Consider the following 23,991-nt stretch of genomic DNA (forward strand, 5'->3'; position numbering starts at 1 on the left):
TTTTGATATCGATGACCTAAGGTCAGGTCAATTTTGCGACCTCCCCATTATAAGTCAATGGGAGAAAATTGAAATGCGCCTCTTTTGGACAAAAGACATTGTTCGGATAGTCTTAATAGTTATTTCCTCGCGTTGTGTTACGCTTAGCTTTTTAACTTAATGCTTTATTTATCTTAACTTCGCTTAACTTTCTTAAAACAACTTAATGGCCTCGTTCTCATTTTTCTATATATTTTCTTTTTCCTCGTTCTCTCGTCTTCCCGACCTCAATACGATAATCATCACAAAACATATGTGCACGCGACATGTGTGATAAAAGAACCTCTGTAACATCCCCTCGACTTTGAATTGACACGAATTCAACCAATTCTACATAGAGGTATCACTTTCACATTTCCACTACTTTGACTACTGGCTACTACTTCACTGGAGCACATCGATGTGAATCAGCTTCACGACTGGTCTCGTCACGACCTTATTGTGCAGTTTCACTGTAGCCACACGCACGTGGCCATCTTTCCCCGGTAACACTTCCTCGATTCGCCCCAGTGGCCACTGACTCCTCGGGGTATTTGCGTCGATCACCAGGACCAAATCGCCTGATTTCAAGTCGGTCTGAGGCTTCAACCACTTTGACTTCGCCTGGAGAGCTGGTACATATTCTCGAAGCCAACGCTTCCAAAACTCTATGGATAGTTGCTGGAGCCGTTTCCAGCGCTGCCGAAGAGTTGTAGCGTCATCCTGTGATGCCGGTGAGGTCTCGATGCTAGCCGTCCCCAAGATGAAGTCTGCTGGCGTCAGTGGCTTCTCATCGTTGGCGTCAGCTGAGACGACTGTGATTGGTCTGGTGTTCAGCAGTGCCTCGGCTCGACAGAAGGCAGTTTGAAGCTCCTCATCGGTAAGATCGGCCCTCTCGAGTGTTCTTTTCAGAGCCCGCTTGGCGCACTTGATCATTGCCTCGCACGCGCCGTTGAAGTGGGGAGCTCCTGGTGGGGTGAATTGCCACCTGATACAATGCTTTGACAGCTCTTCCTGCACTTTGCTTGAGTCAATGCTTCTTACCAAGCACTTCAGTTCCTTCGTGGCTCGGACAAAGTTCCTGCCGTTATCGGATGTGATCTCAGACGGTTTGCCTCTTCTGGATACAAATCTCATGAGAGCTCTGATGAAGCTGTCCGTGTCTAGCCCATAGGCCATCTCGAGATGAACAGCTCTTGTTTGTAGACAGCTGAACAGGCACAAGTATCGTTTCTGTCGTGTCTTGCCTCTTCCTTGTCTGGTTTCGAATGGACCTGCATAGTCTACTGCGCATTTGTCAAACGCTCGAAACGATGGACAAACTTGACTGCCGATCTTAGGAGCCATCAGCTGTGCTTCCGGTTTCTTGCGGCCCTTTTGACAGACGATGCAGTTTCTCACCACTGACTTGATGAGTTGACGGGCTCCTGGTATCCAGATGTGACGTCTGACTTCGGACAGAGTGTGCTCCGTCCCCATTGCATGGTCTGCGTCCTCATGGTGCTGTCGAATGATCAGCTTGCTGATGTGATGTCTCCTTGGTAAGATAGCCGGATGCTTTGAATCAAACGCCAACTCAGACTTCTGAAGCCGGCCTCCGACTCGCAAAATTCCATCTTCATCCAGGAAAGGGGTAAGTTGTTTGATCGAGCTCTGCTTACGTGACTTCTTGCTTGAGATTCCCCCTGTTACTTCGCTCTCTCTTCGTAGTTCTTTGATTTCAGAACCGTACGCCTCCTCTTGTACTTGACGTATCCAGAACTTCTCGGCTCTCAGCAGTTCGTCTGGGTCTAGCTCTACTCTCTGAGCTTCTTGGACTTCATGTTCTTCACTTGCTGGTTCTACTCTACACCTCACCGCCTGGATGAATCGCCACACCCAAGCGGTTACACGCACTAGTCTGCGCCATGTAGAGAAGTTCTCTGGTCGAAGACGGAATTCGTCTGGCATGTCTGGAACAGAAGTTGCCAGCACTGTTTTCTGAGGTGCTTGTTTCTTGAACTCCGTTTGATCATGCTCTTCTTTGTTGAACTCTTTCTTCAGAGGCCACTGATCTTTTCCTTTCAACAGGTAGGCCGGCCCATGCCACCAAAGTTCATTGACGCGCAGCTGCTCTATCGTCAGACCTCTCGTTGGCAGGTCGGCTGGGTTTTCGACACCAGGTACGTGTTGCCACTGGTCAGGCTTGGTCATCTCTCTGATCTCAGAGATACGATGGGCCACGAATGCTTGGAAGCGGCGAACTTCATTTCGGAGCCAACACAAGACGTCCATGGAGTCGGACCAGAAGTGAACGTCATCAACTGGTATCTTGAGGACTTCACAAACTTTCTTCACAAGACGTACTCCGAGAAGTGCCCCCATCAGTTCCAAGCGTGGAATGGTGTGCTGCTTTGCCCGTGGTGTGACTCTAGCACGTGAAAGAACTAGATGTGAGGAGCGCTCGCCACCATACTCAGACACTACGTAAATTGCTGCTGCGTAAGCCTGTTCTGATGCGTCGCAAAAGACGTGTATTTCTTGCTTTGGTGTTCCTTCATATGGATGCAGGCATCTTGGGACTGAAAGACTGCCGAGGTCACCGAGCTCAGAGAGCCACTCTTTCCACTTGCCTTCTAGGTCTTCTGTTAGTGGATCATCCCAGTCCACGCCTGCGGCCCATGTGTCTTGGAACAGCATCTTCGATCGTACTACAAATGGTGAGAACAATCCTACTCAAATGGATATTTAAACAAGCAGAGAGGGTCGAAGACTGCTGCCATCTCCTTCAAGCAGCTTCTCTTGGTGAGAATCTCAGTCGAGCGTTGTCTTGAAGAATCGACGGACAAGCGGTCTTCTTTTGTCGACCAGACAACGCCCAGCGTTTTGGTGGAGGCTGAACTCCTTTCTTCAATGATATGTTCAGCTTCATTCGCACGGTCTTCTTCAGGAATGGTGCTCATCACCTCTTCACGGTTTGACATCCACTTTCTTATCTTCATTCCAGCTTCTTGCAGTACCCTAGCTACTTGTCTTCTTGCCTCCGCGGCTACTGTGCTGGATTCATAGGAGGCAATGCAGTCATCCATGTAGAACATGCTGGTGAGGGCCTCAGCTCCAAGTGGATATTCGTCCGCCCGTCTTAGAGCGTGCTCCCTTAACACGTACTGAGCAACAAAAGGAGCGGCAGCATTTCCGAATATCCAGCGATTTGCTTCATATATTGTTGGGTTTTCATCTGTTCTCATGTTTCTCCAGAGTATTCTGTGATATCGTCTGTCTTCCGGCGCCAGCTCCACCTGGAGAAACATTTCAGATACGTCTCCGATCAAGGCGACTGGATGTCGACGAAATCCGACGAGTGTCTCCGTCAGGTCACTGTAGAGAGATGGACCGGGGAGCAGTTGTGAGTTCAGGCTGATGTCTCCACACTTGGCAGCTGCGTCGTAAACGACTCTGACCTTCGTCGTCGATCTGTCGTTTCTAACGACTGGGAAGTGTGGTAGATACTAGAGATGTCAAACGGATACCAACTTCTTGGTATACCGATACCAAACCGATACCAACTTGGTATTTGGTATTTCAATCGTAATGTGTTTGGTATTTTGTTGGTATCATAACCCCTCACTAATGTATAAGAGGCTAATACATCGGTAAAAAGTTGGTATTTCCCACAGTTTCCCAAGTTGGTTTGGTTTCGGTATTTTCCCGTGGTTTTGGTTGGTATTTGGTTTGGTATCGGTATTCCGATTTTCCGTAATTGACATCACTAGTAGATACCACACTCTACTTTCGAGTTGTCCGTGCTCCTCGTCTGTGATTGCTGTTAGATATCCTTTGTGGACGTACTGTTCAATTACATCATTGTACTTCTTTGGAAGATCTTCGTCGTACCGCCTTAAAAGAGATCGTTCTGTATTCACGAGTCGACTCATCGCCATGCCGTAGTTGTTCTCGAGTGACGGTTCTTCATTGCGCCATGGCACTGCTGCTTCGTACCGACTACCCGTGTACTTCAGAGACTTCTTAACCTTCTCAACTGCAGTCTGTTCTTCACGTGAGAGAAGATGCTCTTCGCTTGACTTCACCTGCATCAGTTCCAAGTCAGTCATTGACTGCATGATCTGGACCTCATCTTCAAACACTCTTTTCTTCACATGTGTTCGCAGGGTTTTTGCAAAGTTTGACATGTTTTTCAGGCATGACACATCTTCACTGGTGTTTTCAGCTGCTCTTTCGATACAGCCGAACGCTGTCCAACCGAGCGGTGTGAGCACTGCCACTGGCTCTCCGGTCGTGCCAAGAACAGTATCCAGTGGCACGAAGAGGGGCATCGTATCGGCGCTGATTCCTATCAGCAGATCGACCCCACGACTTCTTGACATCTCCGGGAATTGGATGTGTCGCAGATGCGCCCACTTCTTCTTAGCGTCGTTCCAGTTTATGCCCACAGATGCTCCGTCTAAACTGGGTATGACGAACACGTTCAGAGCGGCTTCATAACTGCTGTGCAGGCTGGATAACTTCACAGAACCTGCTTTCATAGTGACGTCTTGTGTGCCGGTCACCGTTCCCAGCTCAAACTTTTGGCTCGTTCCATTGAATTCGATCTCGGATGCAGCTGCTTTACTGATGAATGATGCGTCAGAACATGGGTCCAGTAGCGCGTTGAGGGTAACCGAACGGCCGTTGTGGTGCACGCGCACTGGAACTGTCTGGAATGCGGTCGCTCCTTTTCCTGGTGGTGATCTGGAGGCTGCCGTATTGTAGCTTATTCCGGAGCTTTGTGTGTTCCCGCTACTGCTACTGCTGGTGGTGTTTGGCGTGTTGCGCGATGGCTGACATCCACTGCTGTGAGCTCCTTCTTGGCGGTATTGTGACCAGCTCAACTGTCCGCTCTGTTCTAGTTGACCTTGCTGAGGTAGATGGCTCGTAGTCTGACGGTTCTGACTTGTGTTCTCCGTCTGTCGGTGCTGCTCTTTCAGCCGTCCTCTCTGTTCCAGTTGCTTATCTTGTCGCAGACTGGCATGCAGTAAGGTGTGGTGGCTTCCTCCACACCCCTCTAACTGACATCCAGGAAACCGGTGGCATCTTATTCCACGATGTTGTCCGGCGAGACATCTAAAACAGATTCTTGTCTGCTTACAGAACTCGTATCTTTTGCCCACTGTCCAGCTCTGAAAAACAGCACAGCTCTCCAAGGCGTGATCAGCTTGACAAACCATGCAGTTTGTATCTGACGGCGGACTGAAGGACTGCCGCACTGCTGGCTGATGTTGATTCTGGGTTTTCACTCGGAATGTCTTCCTTTGCTGATGTCGAGTGTTTGGCATGCTGCTCGTGGTTTGTGTCATTTGCTTTGCTCTTTTCTCGAATAGCGCTTCATCTGCCAGCCACTCGGCGAATGACTCGAAGTTGTCTTCTCTGTGCTCAGTGCTTAGCCATCTGTTGTAGTTCTTCACGTAGAAATGATGGAGCTTCTCTACAACAAGTAAGTAGTATGCAGACGTGTTTGTGAGATCTGACACGCATCCACTTTCCTTTAAGTTTGTCACTAAACTTGTCACTCTGTCAGAGAATTCTTCTAGCCGCTTGGTTTCATCCACTTGAATCGGCCGCGTGCGTCTTATTGAATCAAGCTCGTTTCGGATTTTGAACATTTTTCCACCGTATTTCTTGTCTAACTCTTCTTTCGCCTTTGCATATCCCGTTTCTGTGGGTCTGTACCTTTCTACAATTCTCAGAGGCTCTCCCGCGAGATAGTTTTTCATGTAAATCATCTTGAACTTAGCCGGTATTTTCTCGCTGTCGACGAATGCATTAAACATCTCCGACCAGTCACTAAACTGCATCTGATCCCCACTGAAGACTGGCAGCTCAGGCTTTTTCAAACCAGGAATCGTGCACGCTTCTACTTTCTCAACTTCTTTCACTGAACCACTGGAGCTGTGCGAATCTGAACGATCTGTGTTCTCTGATATCTTTTGGCGAATGTATTTATTTGCTAGCGAGACCGAATCAGCGATGTCATTCTCTAGAGCTTCATAATTCTTCCACAGAGGTCCTGATCGCACAGATGAGCCGTCTTCTGAGTTATCTTCATCTTGCATAGTTTCTACTATGTCCAACAACTGTGTCGTTAGCTCTCCCAGCTTGGCAATCAGTGCTTGTATGACTGAGATTGATGCGTTTCCCTCTATGAGCATAGCATGTAATTCACACTCGTCGTTACGTATCTGCGTCACTAACTTTTGCTTTCGCCTATACAAACTATGAGGCACACTGGCTTCCATCATTGATTCCTCAGGGTTTACAGAAGTGTTGCTGGTATTGTTCATTTCTTCACCTCCGGTCTTCTTACTTCTCTGTCTTTTTCCCGGCATTGCTTCATCCGTGTTCACTGGCACCAAATGTTCGGATAGTCTTAATGGTTATTTCCTCGCGTTGTGTTACGCTTAGCTTTTTAACTTAATGCTTTATTTATCTTAACTTCGCTTAACTTTCTTAAAACAACTTAATGGCCTCGTTCTCATTTTTCTATATATTTTCTTTTTCCTCGTTCTCTCGTCTTCCCGACCTCAATACGATAATCATCACAAAACATATGTGCACGCGACATGTGTGATAAAAGAACCTCTGTAACAGACATTATAAACACTCCCAAACACCGAATTACAAGTGGTTCAGACACACTGAACATGAAAATTGTGTCAGTGACCCTTGTTTATGCCCTGAGGTCATCTTAGGTCACGAATGGTATCTAACAGTTTTTCGCGAATAACTTTTGATAGAGGCATGCTAGAGCGATGAAAACGCCTTAGATGTGTTCAGCTTGACGATACGGATCGACTGATATGCAACATGACCCTTTCAGGTCAGGTCATGACCTTGACCTGAGGTCAAATTTTCAAGTTGACCTTTCAAGGACAACTTATAGTTCATTCGATGCGTCTTGACGAGAGGAACACAATGCCGGTAAAAGTAAGCTCGTACAAGGCTTGAGTCAAAAGTTATTGCAGAAAAACTGTTTCCGAAAAAATCGGCTATTTTTGCAATTTTTGCCCCCTGCAGGCAAAACCGTTGACGTTAGGTCAAATCTGAGAGAATTACTCAGAAAGGGCTTTAATAGGGCTATCGAATGCTCTTTTCCGCGGCGCTGTAACTCTATTGGTTCTCGAGTTATGCATTGGCTTCTTGGAAATTTTCGACATTCGACCTGGAAATCGGCGAAATTTTGCCTTCAATGACCTCTGGTGACCTGACCTTTGACCTGACCAAAAAATTGACTGAAGTGATTTCGTCATTATTTTTGACGCTCTTTCGAACGCCGCCTTCCGCGTATCGCTACGTGGCCCAGGAGCCGAGTTACAAGGGGGGGTGTTCAAACACCCCCCCCCCCAGCAGGGCGTGGAAATCCAGGACCCCCAGCCGGGCGCGGGTTAATTTAGTGGTCGCCGCTTACTAATCATGCGGCATACACGCCGCACATAACCGCCAATGCCGCAACGCAGTTTAGATTTCGAAGTAAGCATTTAGTCTCACCCGTTTTTGTTTTGCCCACTTCTGTTCATTTTTATCGTTGATTATAAAATATAGTGGGGAACATTCGAGAAAGGTTTTATATTCATAATTTCTTTGCCCTAGTAGCACAATTACGTTGATTCAAAATGCAACCTTTCTGAATATTGCCCTCAGAATTGACCTCAGGTCAACGGTTTATCCTCCAGATAGCAAAAACTAAAAAAAAACAGTTGCTATGAAAAGCGTTTTCTGCAATTACTTTTGATTCAAGACAGTGGCGACATTTCTTTGCCAGCATCGTGTTTCCCTCGCCGAGACGCGTCAAATGAACTATACGTTGTCCGTAAGAGGTCATTTGGAAAATTTGACCTCATGGCTCATGTCAAGGTCGAACCTGACCGGAAAGGGTCATGCTGCATATCAGTCGATCCGCAACGTCGAGCCGAACACATCTAAGGCGTCTTCAGCGCTCTAGCACGCCTCTATCAGAAGTTATTAGCGAAAAACTGTTAGATTCTGTTCGTGACATGAGATGACCTCGGGGACATAACAAGGGGTCACAGTTGCCATTTTCCGGTTCAGTGTGTCCATTTTACCTATATCTCGATGTTTGAGAGTGTCTAGAATAGCGTTCGTGCAAAACAGACGCTTTTCAATTTTCTCCCATTGACTTAGGTATGAGGCCGCAAAATTGACCTGACCTTAAGTCACCGATATCAAAATTCCGAGATATACATTTTATAGATAATGTTGCTCTAATCAATCGCTGAAAGATTTAAGGCAATCGTTCAGTCGGTGTAGCTATGACGAGCATTCTTATTTTTTTTTCTGAGGTGAGGTCACTTGGCTGACCTGGTGACCTGACCTAAGGTGACCTGGATCTGGAATTTTCACAACATATGCGGAAAAGATGCACAAACAGGTGTGCCAAAAACGGCGGCGCGTCGCCGCCGTTTTTGAGATATCTGCAAAAAAAAACGCAGGGGGGGGGGGTGTTCAAACACCCCCGGCCCGGCGCGGATTAAAGGCTCGCTATAGCTACACCGACTGAACGATCACTTTTTAAACTTTCAGAGATTGATAAGACTAACAATATATATATATATATATATATATATATATATATATATATATATATATATATATATATATATATATATATATATATATATATATATATATATATATATATATATATATATATATATATATATAAATATATATATATATATATAATGTTTAACTCGGACTTTTGATATCTATGACCTAAGTTCAGGTCAATTTTGTGACCTATCAAGTCAATTGGAGAAAATTGCATTGCGCCTCTTTTGGACGAATGTCGTTCAAAACCCTCTCAAACATCGGTTCATAGGTTAACATATGTATTACACTGAATCGGAAAAATGCACCTGCTACCCTCCTGTGTGCCCCTGAGGTCATCTCAGGTCATGAAAGTCACCAGCAGTTTTTGGGCTATAACTTTTGATAGAGACGTGCTACAGCGGTGAAAACACGTCAGCTGTGTTCAGCTCAACGATACGGATCGACTGTATGCAGAATAAGGGTTATTCTGCATTGGTGGAATTCCGGTCAGGTCATGACCTTGACCTGAGGTCAAATTTTAAAAAGACCTCTGACGATGGCGGATGACCTCTGACCTCGGCGACCTGACCCCAGCCGACCGATCGCGTCCCTCTCCACGCCTCCGCCCCGCTTCTCCCACTACAGCTGCGTAATAATTATAGCGTGGGGAAACAGGGATTCCCCTGGGGGGGTGTTTGAACACCCCCTTGTGGTTTTTCGCGAATATCTCAAAAACGGCGGCGCGGAGCGCCGCCGTTTTTGGTACACCTTATCATACATCAATTCTACACATGTTGTAAAAATTTCAGACCAAGGTCATTCAAGGTCAGGTCACCAGGTCACTTGAAGTGACCTCGCCTCATAAAAAGTTTCAATGTCTGTCATAGCTACACTCGAGTGACCGATCGCTTTGAAACTTTCAGCGATTGCTAAGAGCAATAGCATGTACAAAATGTATATCTCAGAATTTTGATATCGATGACCTAAGGTCAGGTCAATTTTGCGACCTCCCCATTATAAGTCAATGGGAGAAAATTGAAATGCGCCTCTTTTGGACGAAAAACATTATAAACACTCCCAAACACTGAATTACAAGTGGTTTAGACACACTGAACATGAAAATGGTGTCCGTGACCCCTGTTTATGCCCTGAGGTCATCTTAGGTCACGAATGGTATCTAACAGTTTTTCGCAAATAACTTTTGATAGAGGCACGCTAGAGCGATGAAAACGCCTTAGATGTGTTCAGCTCGACGATACGGATCGACTGATATGCAACATGACCCTTTCCGGTCAGGTCATGACCTTGACCTGAGGTCAAATTTTCAAGTTGACCTTTCAAGGTCAAGTTATAGTTCATTCGATGCGTCTTGACGAGAGGAACACGATGCCGGTAAAAGTAAGCTCGTACAAGGCTTGGGTCAAAAGTTATTGCAGAAAAACTGTTTCCGAAAAAATCGGCTATTTTTGCAGTTTTTGCCCCCTGCAGGCAAAACCATTGACGTTAGGTCAAATCTGAGAAAATTACCCAGAAAGGGCGTTAATAGGGCTATCAAATGCGTTTTTCCGCGGCGCTGTAGCTCTTGGTTCCCGAGTTATGCGTTGGCTTCTTGGAAATTGTTGACATTCGACCTGGAAATCGGCGAAATTTTGCCTTCAATGACCTCTGGTGACCTGACCTTTGACCTGACCAAAAAATTGACCGAAGTGATTTCGTCATTATTTTTGACGCTCTTTCGAACGCCGCCTTCCGCGTATCGCTACGTGGCCCAGGAGCCGAGTTAGAAGGGGGGGGGGTTCAAACACCCCCCAGCAGGGCGTGGAAATCCCGGAAATCCAGGACCCCCAGCCGGGCGCGGGTTAATACTTAATAGCCTTGTCATAATCAAGCATACCAAGTATCAGCATCGCGGTTGGTCTAAAACATGGTTAGATAATACAAAGTTCGGACCTCTTCAAATTTGACCATTTCAATGACTCAAATAAAATGGAGCGCAGTTAGGCATTTAGTGGTAACTTATCTCTCAGTGTTGGTTTTATTGGAAGGCCTATCAATTATCTTTTATTTGTGCATAACAAATAATTACATTCTTCGTAAAATATCATTGGATATCTTCCTAAAGCATTTTTCGAGAAGCATGGCAAAGTCACTCCGCAAAGCAAAGTATATCACTGTCCTTATATCACTGTTCAAAATTCGCCATCACCTCTCCCCTGACATCCTTAAAATCCTCGTTCAAACCCACGTTTTCCCCCACCTCCAGTACTGCTCGTCAGTCTGGGGTGGTGCCTCCAAATCCCGCCTGCACCGGCTGCAGAGGACCATCCATCTCGCTGTACGGCTCGTCTCTGGTCTCCGCAAATTCGACCACATCACCCCCGCCCTCGGCGCGCTCGGCTGGCCCGGCATTGGTGAGGTCATCGCACGCCGTGACGCGGTGAACGTGCAACGCGCCTTGTACGCCGCCGGCGCCCCCGACTCGCTGCGGTCCATGTTTCGCCCGCGTGCCGCCGTCTCCAATAGAGTCACGCGGGCCACGGCTGCGGGCGCAGCTGTGCTCGACCTGCCGCGGGTTCGACTGGCGGCGATCAGGCGGCTGTTTTCGTATAGAGCCGCCGCTGCATGGAACGGCCTGCCGCCGGAGGTGAAGGCGACTGGTTCCAGGAGACAGCTGGTGCAGCACTTTAGATAGTGACTGACAAGTGACATGACTGATTTTAGATATTTTATGTATGCTTCTGCGGGTGTTGCTTTATATTGACGTGTATATTGTATGTATGTATATGTGTGTGTGTGGGTGTGTGTACCTATCATGTATTGACTGGGCCGTAATAGCCACTTGTGGACAAGCCCTAAATAAACGAAACGAAACGAAACGAAACAAAGTCGCCACCGTTTACAGTACTGTGTAAAATCAACTGATAAAGAAAACTGATCGTTGCAAATTACTGTGGCGAGTCAGACACCTTGAAAACAGCCTCTTTTCCGACTGTGTGGCGGGCATTTGACCTCTTATATTCTATCCTTCGATCCCTGCCCTTCACCATTACTCACACTCGTATTACAATCATTACAAGTCACATTTATTTACATTCTTCCGGACACAATACTTTCAAATCCTGTACAAGCCAGAAGACGTTCAAAGAACGAAAACGTTCTGGGACCAGGCCGTCCATAATTATTAACTGAGCCCCACACGCCGCGCGGTGCGGTACCCAGTCGCCCGTCCCTTTCCAGACTCCCCACGGTGTATAATCCCCTCCGTCCGCCTTAACCCGCGCCCCACTGGGGTCTGTGTATAACACGCCCCACTGGGGGGGGGGGGGGGCTATTCATAGCCCCCTCCTAACTCCAAAACGTCAAAACGTGGGCCGATCGTCAAAATTCAAACGGCATCTGATAGCACCGGGAAAACTGTCGAGCGAAACCTAATTTGATTGACCTCGAGGTCACCGATGACGTCACAGGTCAGGTCAAAGTAAAAAATATCGATATTTGACTTGTTCACTTTTTGGGCTCTGGCTGCCGTCTTACAAGTCAGATCAGGCTGATTTTTGGTGAACACTCTCGTGAACAGATGCTGCAGATACCCTGAGGGTAGGAAACTTGTACTTTGATTTCCAGATCAGGATCAGGTCATCATAGGTCACGGAAATCTTATGTCATAAGTCGGTCACGTGGCACATGTTTTATGGTTCATTTAGGCCATAGATTTCTAATTCGGTATCGCCTGTGTCATTTGAAGCCATTTTCATCTGAATATAGCTGAGGTCAGGTCACTTTCACGTCAAAAAAGGCCAAATTTCAAAGTTGAAATTTTTCAACATAAAACATGTCTATCGGATGCAGTTTGAACTCAGGAACACGATCGTGCTATTGATATTGGTGTACGACGTCAAATTCGTACAGAAAAATTGATTTGATAAATAATTTTTTGCTATCAATCAATCAATCAATCAATGTATTAAGCATCGACAAGCGACAATGCATGCAGAGAACATCCCACAATACCCACAATCAACAAACAAGTAGTCTCAACAGACGCCTTGAGGCTTGGCAGTTTCCAGCTAACACTAGCCGTATGCTGTCAACAAGGCCATCATCCACGAGCGGTGCCGTCACCATGTCCTCATTCAGCTCTCCTGCAGCAATCCTCATAAGAGCCCCAAAGTCGCCCCCGCACATAGCGAACAGCTGGGCCAGGAATGAGCCATCCAGTTCGTTTGGGAACACAGCCAACTTAGCCAGGCCTGAGATATAGGCAAGATGGAGACGGTGATCCGAGCGGAAAATGCTTGAAAATGCCACAGTGTATATAAATACAGTGGCGGCAAATGCGCTTGGTCACGTGACCAAATCTGCACGTGCGGTTGTGGCGAGGGCACTTCCCGAAACTCTGGTGCCAACGGCCTCGCGGCGCCCATAGAGAATACATGGGACCTTTTCTTTTCAGGCCTATCGTGTCTAAACCAAGCCATTTAGTGCAAGGATACGACTGGTTTGAGATTCAGTAGTCTTTTGGCTATAAGTCGGCATAAGAAACGTATTTTTATCGGCAAAATTCGCAAAGTACCAGGTGGTTTTCCGATACCCTGCACGCCTCCTAACCCCCGGCGGCCGACCGGAGGAGTCGGTAGCGCTCCACTCACGACTTTTGGCGATAGCTCAAAACACCTTACAGCTAGAGGGCTGCTATTTGGCACACCTTATCTTTGCTTCCATACCCATCTTTGGAAACCAATTGTATTTCCGTCTCAGGTCAGATCACTGACTTATGACGTCACATGTGAACCTCTGCAATCGTCCCAAAATACCGAAACTTCGCAATGCCCTCGGTGCCAGAGGAGCTGTCACGGCGAGATGATGCTTACAGGACCTAGTATCCTCTAGAAGTCTCAAAACTTGTATATCTCGGATTTCTCCTAGAGGTCACATGAGGTCAGGCCGATCGCGTGACGTCACCATTACAAGTCAATGGGAAAATATGGAAACTGTAATTTTGACGCCGAGAATGATCTAAACCTAGCTCAAGCACATGGAATCGCAATTTCATGCAATTCTTGCAATGTCAAATGCTTCACTTTTGCATCTTTAACCTAGCGTGACGTCATAAAGGTCACAAGTTTTTTCGTCAATAACTCCTGACAAAATTGAACTGGCAAAGTCGGAAAAGTCGCCAATAGACTCGGGAAGACCTAACGAATCGAATGATATACGATATAACCTCCTCCGACCAAGTTCGTGACCGGAGTGCCTCTGACCTGGCTTTGACCCGATGTGAACACCTTAACCTCACCCAAACAAAAGTGAACCATTTTGACGCACCGGACTCGGAGCATGACAAACATGATGGTACTAAAATCGCGACTCTGCGCCGTTTTTTGGCAATGCTATTTCTCAAAACCCGAAATCGTATTTTGGCCCTCGGGGCACTTGACCTGACCCTCAGAGGCCACCAGTTGACCTGAGACTTTTTAACCGTGCATCAATCGCTGCGTCTCCGGTCCCGTAACGGCATACATGCTTGTTTTTCCCGCGAGGCTAGCTCAATTAGGGCGAGGGAGTCGTACCCGCCCACTCTCGTGGCTGGGGCGTAGGCATGTAAAAAAACTAAAAAGTCTGGTGATGATTGATACAAGATTCTTACAGATAATGGTAGATGAAGGTAGGGCATCAGTTATTAAAGATAAGTGAAACAAATTTGCAGCCCTCAGTAGCATTGATTTATGCATTAAGGGTTATAGAACCATAGGCGGCGGAACGGGGAGGGCACCGGGGCACCGTGCCCCCTTTAATTTTGGCATTTTAACATTAGCCCTATGGGCGTTGCATGGAAAGAATCGGACCGAAAGTCGGCAGTGCCCCCCCCCCTTATTGAAGGTGTTCCGCCGCTACACCTTCAATAAGGGGGTATTACAGTATTACAGCTTACAGTATAACAGTGAGTATAACTGTAAGCTGCAGGCTCAGCTCTTCAGTTTCTACCTATGCCTGCAAACACAATAAAATCAATGGAAGAGTAATAATAGATTAATTGCATTTTATTGATGCTATTCAAGTATCAATGGTGACTATTACCGGGGTTACATGAGCAAGTAAATGCGTATCAGGAACGGATTTTCCTATTCGCTCACCATTGTAGTCCGTTTGTAATGCGTATTAACTCTGCTCATGTAACCCCGAGCTATGTCACCGATGATTCAATATTATTTGCATGGCATCATTTACCACCACAGTCTAAATATTTAGCATCTAAAATAATGCAGTAAAATAAGCTGCGCCACGTCTGTCGACAAAATCTGGTGCCAACTCAAGGTCAAACGGAAAATGTAGTCACGTGACCAATGTCCGGCAGCTGGAAAATGCATGGAACGCCTTGCGGCGGAGCACTTCCGCGATCCGAGGAGTACCAGTGGCACGTAGAAGAGCAGTGTGGTGCGAGGAACGGGGCAAACCAAGCGCTGCTTTGATCCACGCTGCCTGTCGTGCATCTAGACGGTCAATGTCCGAGGGGCTGAGAGGGGCGGTCTCACATCCGAACACCAGTGCTGGAAGCACGACCGACTTCCAGAGGAAGACCTTGTCGGCGGCAGACAGACGGTTGGTCAGTAGCCCTAATGGAGTGAGGCCATAAAAAGCAGCGCCAGCGCGCCTGACCCGTTGAGCTACGTGGTGCTCCGCGCGGAACTTCTCGTCAAGCACTACACCAAGGTGCTCGGACGTCTGCCGGACTTGCAGTACCTGTCCTGATAGAGTCCACGATGGTGTACTTGCGAGGAGATGACGTCCGAATATGATGCAGTGGCTTTTGGTCCTGTCTGGGTCGTGATGTGTAAAGTCGAGACGCCAACTGGCGGCAAATTCTCCCACTAACTGTAATAAACCATCCAGGTCACGCGCGTTGGTTGACAGTAGCAGGAGGTCGTCAGCGTAGCAGACGGCAGGCACATGCTGTCCGTGCAGATAGGCCCCGCGGCCGCTATCGTCAAGAGCTTCAACTAGAGGGAAGAGGAAGACATTGGCCAGAGTCGGCGATAAAATTGCACCTTGCCTTGTGCCTCTACAAATGTTGAACGGCGCGGACGTGTTACCACCAAAAGTTACTCTGGCAGATAATTGGCGATACCAATTGACAATGGTTTGCCAGCAGTTTGCGCCCAAATAACTCAACAGCCGAAAGAAGAGGCCGTCGTGCCAGATCCTGTCAAAGCACTTGCGAGCGTCTAAATTGGCGGCAAAGACGGGAAGACTTTTACTTCTGCTTTGCTGTATGGTCTCACCGGCCAGTAACGATGCCTGCATGGTACCTCGGTGAGAGATGAACCCGAACTGCAGCTGGTGCGGTGAAAAGGAGGCATGCAGCTCATCCAGTATCGCAAGCTCCAATAGTTTAGAAGCGGTAGTCGTGATTGATATTGGCCGGTAATTATCCATACAGTTGGGGTCTAGCTGTGATTTCTTCAGCAGTGGCACCACGATGCTGTCTGCAAAGGTGGCGGGCACACTGCAGGTTGATAGGCAGGCTGAGAGGAGGTGTGCTAAGGCAGCCAGAAGTTCAGGTGACTGTCCAAAGACCAGATGCTCCACCGAAATGCCGTCTATCCCTGGCGCCTTCCCCCGGTGTAACCGTGAGATGAAGCCGGCCACCTGGTCGGCTGTGACTGTTATGGTGCGGGAATCGTCGCGAGCTTCTCTTAAGCGTGACTCTACAAACTCACGTATCCGAATTTGACCAGGAGTCAGTTGGCTGGAGCTGTCTTGGTGAACGGCGAGGAAGTGTTCACGGAACTCGGAGCTGTGACACTCCGAGGCCATCTTCAAACCGCCCCGACGAATGCACTGGACGCGCCGCCAAAACGCCGACAAATTCTTGTCGCGTCGCAGCAATCTGAGGGCATTGGCCTCGCTCTCAATCTTAGATACTGCTGCCCGCCTGCGGGCCCGTCGGTACTCGGATCTGGCTGACTGGTAGCACCGGGTCACAACTGACAGCGAGGGTCGGCCGCAGCTATCCCAGAGGTGAAGCCAGAAGCGGGCACGATCCCTCGACTCCGTCACAGCAGATGACCACCACGGCTTAGCAGGACGGCGTAGTTTGGAGCAGCCAGCGTTGCGGGCGGCGGTGTGAAGACACTCTGTGATAGTTGTGTCAATGTCATCTGGGGAGGCACTGGGGTCAACTTGACGAGCACCCAAAAGTTCTTTTAAAGTCGATACATATACTGCTAGCTTCTCCGATGAACTCCAGTCGAGTACTTCTGAGTAGGCTGAAGCAGTGTCCACTGGACGAATGGGAGTTCTAGATGCCGGTCGGGCAGACGGCAGAAGGAAGCTGTATATAATCGGAAGGTGTGGGCTCAGGTTATCCACGCTGGGAGGCACTATATAACACTCGGATAAGTGAGGTAAAGTACATCGAGGGACAGCAATATGGTCAATATGCGACTGGCTACTGGCACGAGCATATGTGTACGCCACAGACTGCGAGAAATGGAACTCAGCAATCGCCAGGTCGTGGTCGTCTAACAGGTTCTGCATATGGACACTCAGCGGGGAGAAACCGCGCACACGATGCCAGTCTGGCGGGCGCCGCTCAAGAGACAATGTTGGTAGGGCGCAGTTAAAATCACCCACAAGAAGCACTGGCGCTGTAGGTCTGAGCGACGAAATAAGGGCGTCCATCTTGTGCGTCAGCGCGACGTATTCCTCTAGATTGGCGCCGGCTGACTCCCAATACGGCATGTAACAGCCCAGAACAGTGAGCAGGGGGCAAGCCTGCTCCAGTATTGTAACGCCACAGAGGCGCGAGTCAACGCAATCAATAGCGCGAAAAGTGCGTCCCATTTGACGGCGGCACAGAAGGGCCACTCCACCGTGTGGCCTACCCTCGCCAGCTCGTGGCGGCAACTCCATGCTAAACTCCTGCACGCAATAGAAATCAGAAGCTACCAGTGAGGCGATAGCATGATGAATATACGCCTCCTGGGCACGGGCTAGCCATGTCTCAGAAAGGAATAGCACATCGCATACGGGAAGTAAACTGTCCGCAATATAGTCTGCGCCCGTTAGAAATCCTTCACAGTTGTAAGTGCCCACTGAGAACCTAATACTCCCAGCCGCTTCTGTTTCCGTAGTCTTGACGGGCGTTATTCCAGCGCGCTCTGCGGCGGCGGCGTGCCCCGACCGCTCTCCACTCGCCACTAGGTGCACGCTCTCCCCATGAGCTGGACCCAGGCTCGGGCTGAGCCTGCCACCCGTGATACCTGGCCTCTGCTGAACGGTCATGGCGTGGAGCGGATCCCTCCCAGCCGGCGCTGTCGCCGCCGGTGGTGACGCCTCCATCGCGGCGGGAGACAACTTCCGCCCATGATTCACCCGCGCTGCGCGCAGTGTCTTCGTGGGAAGATCTGGGACGCCGTGAGACACCTGCTTCCCGGCCAGCATATTCAGGCCGAGGTCCGGCTGCGCGGCGCTGGGCGGCTGTTCCAACGCGGCGAGTGTCCTGGTGTGGACCTCTGTGGCCGCCTGGAGCTGTGTTCTGCCGGCCGGCTCCTTCATGTTCCTCTCTCGCTGTGTTCCACTGGATTGCAGTGGCAGCTCGCTCTGGTAAGGCCGCGGGGCGGCGAAACTGCTGACCTTGTCCAGCATTTATAGCCCGAGTACAGCGGCGGACGATCAGACCAGCAGGCCAGAGGGATGGGTCAAGAACCCGGTCGGCATCTTCTGCATCCACTTCGATCTTAAACGCTTTGGTTGCGGAAAAAGCCGAACCACGCTTTGGCAGTCGTTGAAAATCGTGAAGATTGCGAACGACCGTCCAGACCATGTTCCGCACATCCCTGTCTGTAGCGGTCGCACGGATGCCTTCGATGGTAAACTTTTCTGTGTGAGCCTCCGTGCAACGGGAGTCCTGAATGATATCAGAGGCTGGGCCAGTGCCGGTCACGACGTCACGTCGCCGTCTCAGTTCGCCTGCCCCAGTTGTTGAATCGGCGGCTGGGACGGAGTTGGACGTAGCCGCACGGGTCAGCGGTGCACTGGGTCGGTCAGACGGCTGAGCAGGTCTGAAACGGCGGTCAGCTCGTGCGGGTAGCCGCTCTGCCTCACTGTCTGATTCTCCGACACGCCACTGCAGGGCGGAGGCGATTGCCTCACCTAGAGAACGCAAGTCCAGACCAGCAGCAATGTCGCGGGCAACAGTGCGGTCAATTCTGTCCTCAACAGTTGTGGCTGCCGTGTCGTCCGTAGACTCAACGCTAACACAGCGTTCAGGCGCTGCTGCCGTACCAGGCACAGATGGGCGTGGTGGCGGCGGCACGTCTTCACGGGTGAGTAGGTCCTCCACTAGGTGCGTCAGCTGTTCAATCTTAACATCTCTAGCCGCACACTCTTCACGGAGAGTTGCAACTTCTCGCTCAAGATTTAGAACACGGTCACTGCAGGCCTGGGTAGCGCGGCCTGCGCGCAGCTCTCTGAGCTCACGCTCCATTCTCAGCTGTGTAGCTATAATAGCCTCTAGCGAAGTGGTTACCGGGTTGGGCTGCGTAGGTGGACCTGATTGGGCGCCATGAGACGGGCCGGGAGGAGGCAGTGGGTTGCGGCCCGCTGGTCGCAAGGTAGCTGTGTTAGTGCGCTGCGTTAGCACGCCTTGGGCCGCCGAGTAACCCAAGGCCCAGCAGTCGTCCGCAAGGCCAGAAACGTTACCAGCAACTCGGCGGCATAAAGAGCGGCCTGCAACTTCCGGAATGGCTGCAGACAGTGCCGCGTGTAGTTGGTCTCTGAGCTCTCTGAGATCTGACTCCTCCAGCGACGCCAGGACACAGGATACCGCAGCTGGGCTGTAATGTCCATTGAAGACACGGTCCGACTCGGCTATAAGCCGTTTCTTTTCTGCGGACGAAGCTTCGGCCGGGATCAGTTCATCTAGAGTTGGCAACAGGGTGTTGGTGGGCTGGTGCTCCCGCTCAGTAGATGTTTGCTGCCCGCCGTTATCCGGGGTGAGCGTGGACACGATGTTATCAGAGCCGGCGTGCTGTGAGGCACACGGAACCGACTGAGTGGTCGGTTCAGACGGATTGGCAGGAAGAGATCCAAATATGCTTTTCGGAACAGTTTCCTGAGCGTTTAAATTTTCATCGACTGACCTTTCTGGGCTAGAAGCGTATGCGTCACTTTTCTCACCAGCAGCAGAGTCTCGTTGTTGATTATTCCGCTTGGACTTCCGATTCTTTTTATGCTTCCTCGCCAAAACCCATTCTTCAGAACCAGAGTTATTTTCGCTTACCGAAGTGTCAGAATCTGCCATTGGATCAATGTATGCAGGGCATAGGAAGCAGGATCTGTTGCAGAGCGCACGAGACTCTAAAGTAAAAATCGAGCGAACTTCAGCGAGGTCAAAGTCAACGTTTTGTTGTAATATTGGTCAAAATATCAACTTTTTAGAATTGTTAAACAGACGAGAAACTTATTTTATCACTTGTACAACTTGTCACTTGTCACTTGAACAACTTGGCATATGTAATGCCTATAACTTGGCCCTTTCTGAAGATATCTGGCTAAACTTGCTTGAGTAAGTCATAGGCATGTGTTCTATCATACATATTCCGTTTATTTTTTCTCGAAAAGTCCAAAAGTTTTTGAAAAAAGATAAAAGTACAAATTTTGAATTTTAATATATATTATTTTCATAATTTTCAAAATTTTGAAAAATTTAAGATAGCATAGCAGTTCGATAGCGCAGTCAATTCTGAGTCCTCTCATGCAAATAAATTGGATCTAGCTCAACAGCTGAGCTCTTGGAAGCGATTCCCGTGGTTCAATGTTTTGCGTCGAAATTGGCCGAACATGACGTCACTCTGACGTCATTTCCGGCCGACCTATGATAGATACGAAGTTTAAATTTTGACACAAGGTGTCAAATAAATGCAGCCGAAGGTACTGAAAGTTTGGCGGCGATATATCAAGCGATTTAGAAGTTATTGCAGAAAAACGGGAGGAGGGCTATGAATAGCCCCCCCCCCCCCCAGTGGGGCGCGGGTTAATCACCACGGGGCGCCGGACGAGGGTCCACGTCGGCACGCATCTCGCACCACGCGCACAGTTACATAATTGACCAAAATCGAATTGTGAAATGAAGCTACCTAGACTGAAAGTCCCAAGAATAAATTGAACTACCTAAACTGAATGGCCTAAAATATTGCGGAACAACACCTCAAAAGGGGAAATATAATGTGGCTCACATAGCAGTAACGAGGGGGTAGTTGCGTGCCCGTGGTCACCGTGACCTTACTTGAGATGGAGTCGCTGACATGATGGCCGTGTCCGTCCAGCGCCCGGCCAGGCGGCCGGAGCCACCGCCGCACAATGGGCGGGCGGCCACATTTAGCGCGACAAAAATACAGTTTGTCTGTCGGAGCCTCTGGGTGCTTGAGCGCGAATAATGTTGAGGCAAAAAATATTTGGATGTTGTTTAAAATGTTTCCGGGACACATGAAGTACATTTATTTTATGCTTACCATAGCAGCCCCGTGGTGCAATATTCAATGAAAATACTATGAGGTCGCCAAAACACATCTGCGATGTGTCATCTCCGCCAAAACACATTTGCGAAAAAACGAGCGTGTTGTCCGTGACGAGAGGAAGTCGGTGATCCTAGGTCATCGGTTGACCTTCCAGGTCAGGTCAATGACCTAAAAGTCGGGAAAATCGGGACCTGTTAGAACGTCGTAAAGGGTGGCTGCTATGGTTTTTCCTCTTTTGCTCGGGGTGCTGATGACGAATATCATGTTATTTATGGTCATAGATGATGTCTTTATGCATTTAGGCCAGGTCAGGTCAGGTCAGGTCAGGTCAACCAGTGAGGCTTTTGCCGGGTATTCGTAGTAGGTGGCAACCACCTCTAACAGCTTCGTAACATGTTGCGAAGGCACCAAAACTACTTAGTAAATAATACAAATGGTAAAATTGACCTTATGCTCATAATATCGGATACCTTAATTGAAAAAAGATCCAGAATATATTTTCGAACTTGGTTCTTCTTCGGTGGACTCAAAATTCGATTGGTCTTCTGAGGCCTTGTAGGTGCCCTCTGCAGACTGATCTGGGCCTTCGGAAACCTGTCAGGTCCCCATTAAGTCTATTATGAACCTTCTAAGGCCTAGTAGAGGCCTCAGAGACCTGGCTTGGCCCCTTGAGACCTGATATGGTCCTTCTGAAGCCTAGTTTTGGCCCCTGAGGCCTGGTATGGGCCTTCTGAAGTTCGGTAGATCCTCAGTTTGGCATGGCCATTGGAGCCCGGTAAATAAAGTCCCTTTCTTGACTGGTAGGGACCCTCAGAGGCTTGATATGGGCCTTTTTATACAGGCCTGGTTCTACATTCTCAGACATTCTAAGGACCTTACCAGACCCTTTAATGCCCTCTCAGCACTGTTGTTGGCCCTCTAACCCTCTAACCCGCCAGTTGCTGGGGGGAGGCGTTAAACGCCCCCACTTTTTTCGCCGGGCCATAGCATAAAAACGGCGCGCCCAAAATTTGGGTACCTGTAGGGAATTGATTAAAGTTTATTGTGTCAAAGTTTCCAAAAAATCGGTCGGAAAATTTTTGAGATATTGAGGTTTTAGTGACGTCATGATTTATGAGTTTTCGACCAAAAACGGCATATGTTCAAAAAATCATATAAAATCACAAAAGAGACATACAGACATGCCGTAAACGCCAATAGAGTGCCAATACCTTGAACAATCAAATTGCTTTCTTTGATTATTGATTATCGTTCCGCATTTTTCAAAAGCTTGAACTGAACCTTGGCAATTTCTCGTGACTAACGGGTGTGCACTTGGTTTCTGGAAAAAGTTTGTGCTGCCATAACTTAAGTGTTTGAACTAAATTAACCCGGCAGGCGGTGGGCCTACCAGCCACCTTCCGCGCGGTGGGGAGGGCATTTTTTGCCCCCCCCCCCGTATCTTCGAAACTACTGGACGGATCCGGAAAATTCAAACGGCGTTCGATAGCCCTGTCAAATTTGTCGAGGGAAACCAAATTTCATTGACCTCGGGGTCACCGATGACGTCACAGGTCAGGTCAAAGATAAAATGTTTCACCGTTCACGGGGCTTCTAGGGAAAGCGCTATAACACCGTGAAAAACGCATTTTGTCGAAAATCAGCGATAAGGCGTCAGCTGTCTAGTACATATGTTGCTATTAGAGGTCACTGGTCATACCAGGTCAGGTCACAGGTCAGGTCACCAAAGGTCACCAAGGGTCACCACATGAGCCCAACTTTACTAAGGTTATGCAATGCATGTTTTATGGCCAGTTTTTCATTTCCAACTCAATGGTGTTGGTTATAAGACCATCAGGTACGGTTTAGGTCACTTTCTGGTGGAGGTCAGGTCAAGGTCAGGTCAAAAAAGGTCAAATTTCAAAGTTGATATGTTTGCATAAAATGGGTATCGATTCGATACAGCTCGTCACGGGGAGTCTAATGGTGGTCTTTGTTTTGCGCTACGAGGTCTAGAATGGCTAAAAATGAGTTTGAAAATTTGACGTCATCAATTTTGAACAGTTTTTTTCGCTATAACTTGGCCAAAAAAGAGGTATCGATCTCAAATTTGGTAGGTAGATAGAAGGCGGTAGGGACTATCACATATATTCCGGTTTTTTCGAAATTCAAAAAACTTTCTGGATTTTTCGGCTATTATATTCAAAAAATCTATTTTTTGATTTTTTGGGGTCAAAATCCAAAAGATTCGAAAAACCGAAATAGCAGTTTTGTAGCCCTTTTGATTCCACACCTTTTATGTGTGAAACATTTTTCTGTATCTCTAAAGCTGTAGGCCTGACAGCTCTTCCCGCGAAACCTTTTTTTGGGTCGAAAATGGCAAAAAGGACGTCACTCTGACGTCATTAGCGGCCAACCTATCATAGCCTTTGGAAAAAAAAATTTTGGTCATAATGTGCGCTAGCTGCTCCCGGGAGGGTACTGAAAGTTTGGTGACGATCGGCGCAGCGGTTCTCGAGATATATCGAAAAAACTAAAGGGGGGCAAAAAATGCCTCCCCCCCCCCACCGCCTGGAAGGAAGATGATATTTGGCACATATATAAATTACAGCAATAGTTAAGAGTTGTCAAAAGAATTAGGCGCTCTCTCCTCCCAGGCGGTCTACAGCCCACGTGCTATAGAGACGCCCACTGTTGAAATTCCGCGGCACCTCCGGGTCCAGGTGTGGCGATGGCTAACGGGTTATATGGACTTCAAATAGACGCTAATATGCACTTAACATCTTCCTTAGTACTATATTGTCTTCAAAAGTCCCCATTCGGTCGCCGTTGAGATATGCCAAGAAGATTCTCTTCGCGGCTCACAAACGGTACATGTGCGCCGTCCCGT

General features: G+C 48.4%; 2 protein-coding genes across 2 annotated transcripts in view; one reads left to right on the plus strand and one right to left on the minus strand.

The window, feature by feature from the left end:
- LOC122385553 (locomotion-related protein Hikaru genki-like) overlaps positions 1-23,991 on the plus strand; it is a gene marked incomplete at its 3' end in the record, with an annotated part of 234,824 nt that overhangs the window by 5,546 nt on the left and 205,287 nt on the right. The gene's annotated exons all lie outside the window — the stretch shown is intronic.
- On the minus strand, positions 342-5,293 carry LOC122385552. The gene is made up of 2 exons (XM_043373898.1): positions 4,720-5,293; positions 342-1,000 (listed from the first exon to the last, which is right to left on the minus strand). The coding sequence occupies exons 1-2, from the start codon at positions 5,220-5,222 to the stop codon at positions 424-426; spliced, it is 1,080 nt and encodes a 359-aa protein (XP_043229833.1). The 5' UTR covers positions 5,223-5,293; the 3' UTR covers positions 342-423.

This window comes from Amphibalanus amphitrite, unplaced genomic scaffold (assembly GCF_019059575.1).
Source record: "Amphibalanus amphitrite isolate SeventyFive unplaced genomic scaffold, NRLGWU_Aamphi_draft 000223F_arrow, whole genome shotgun sequence".
Lineage (NCBI taxonomy): Eukaryota > Metazoa > Arthropoda > Thecostraca > Balanomorpha > Balanidae > Amphibalanus > Amphibalanus amphitrite.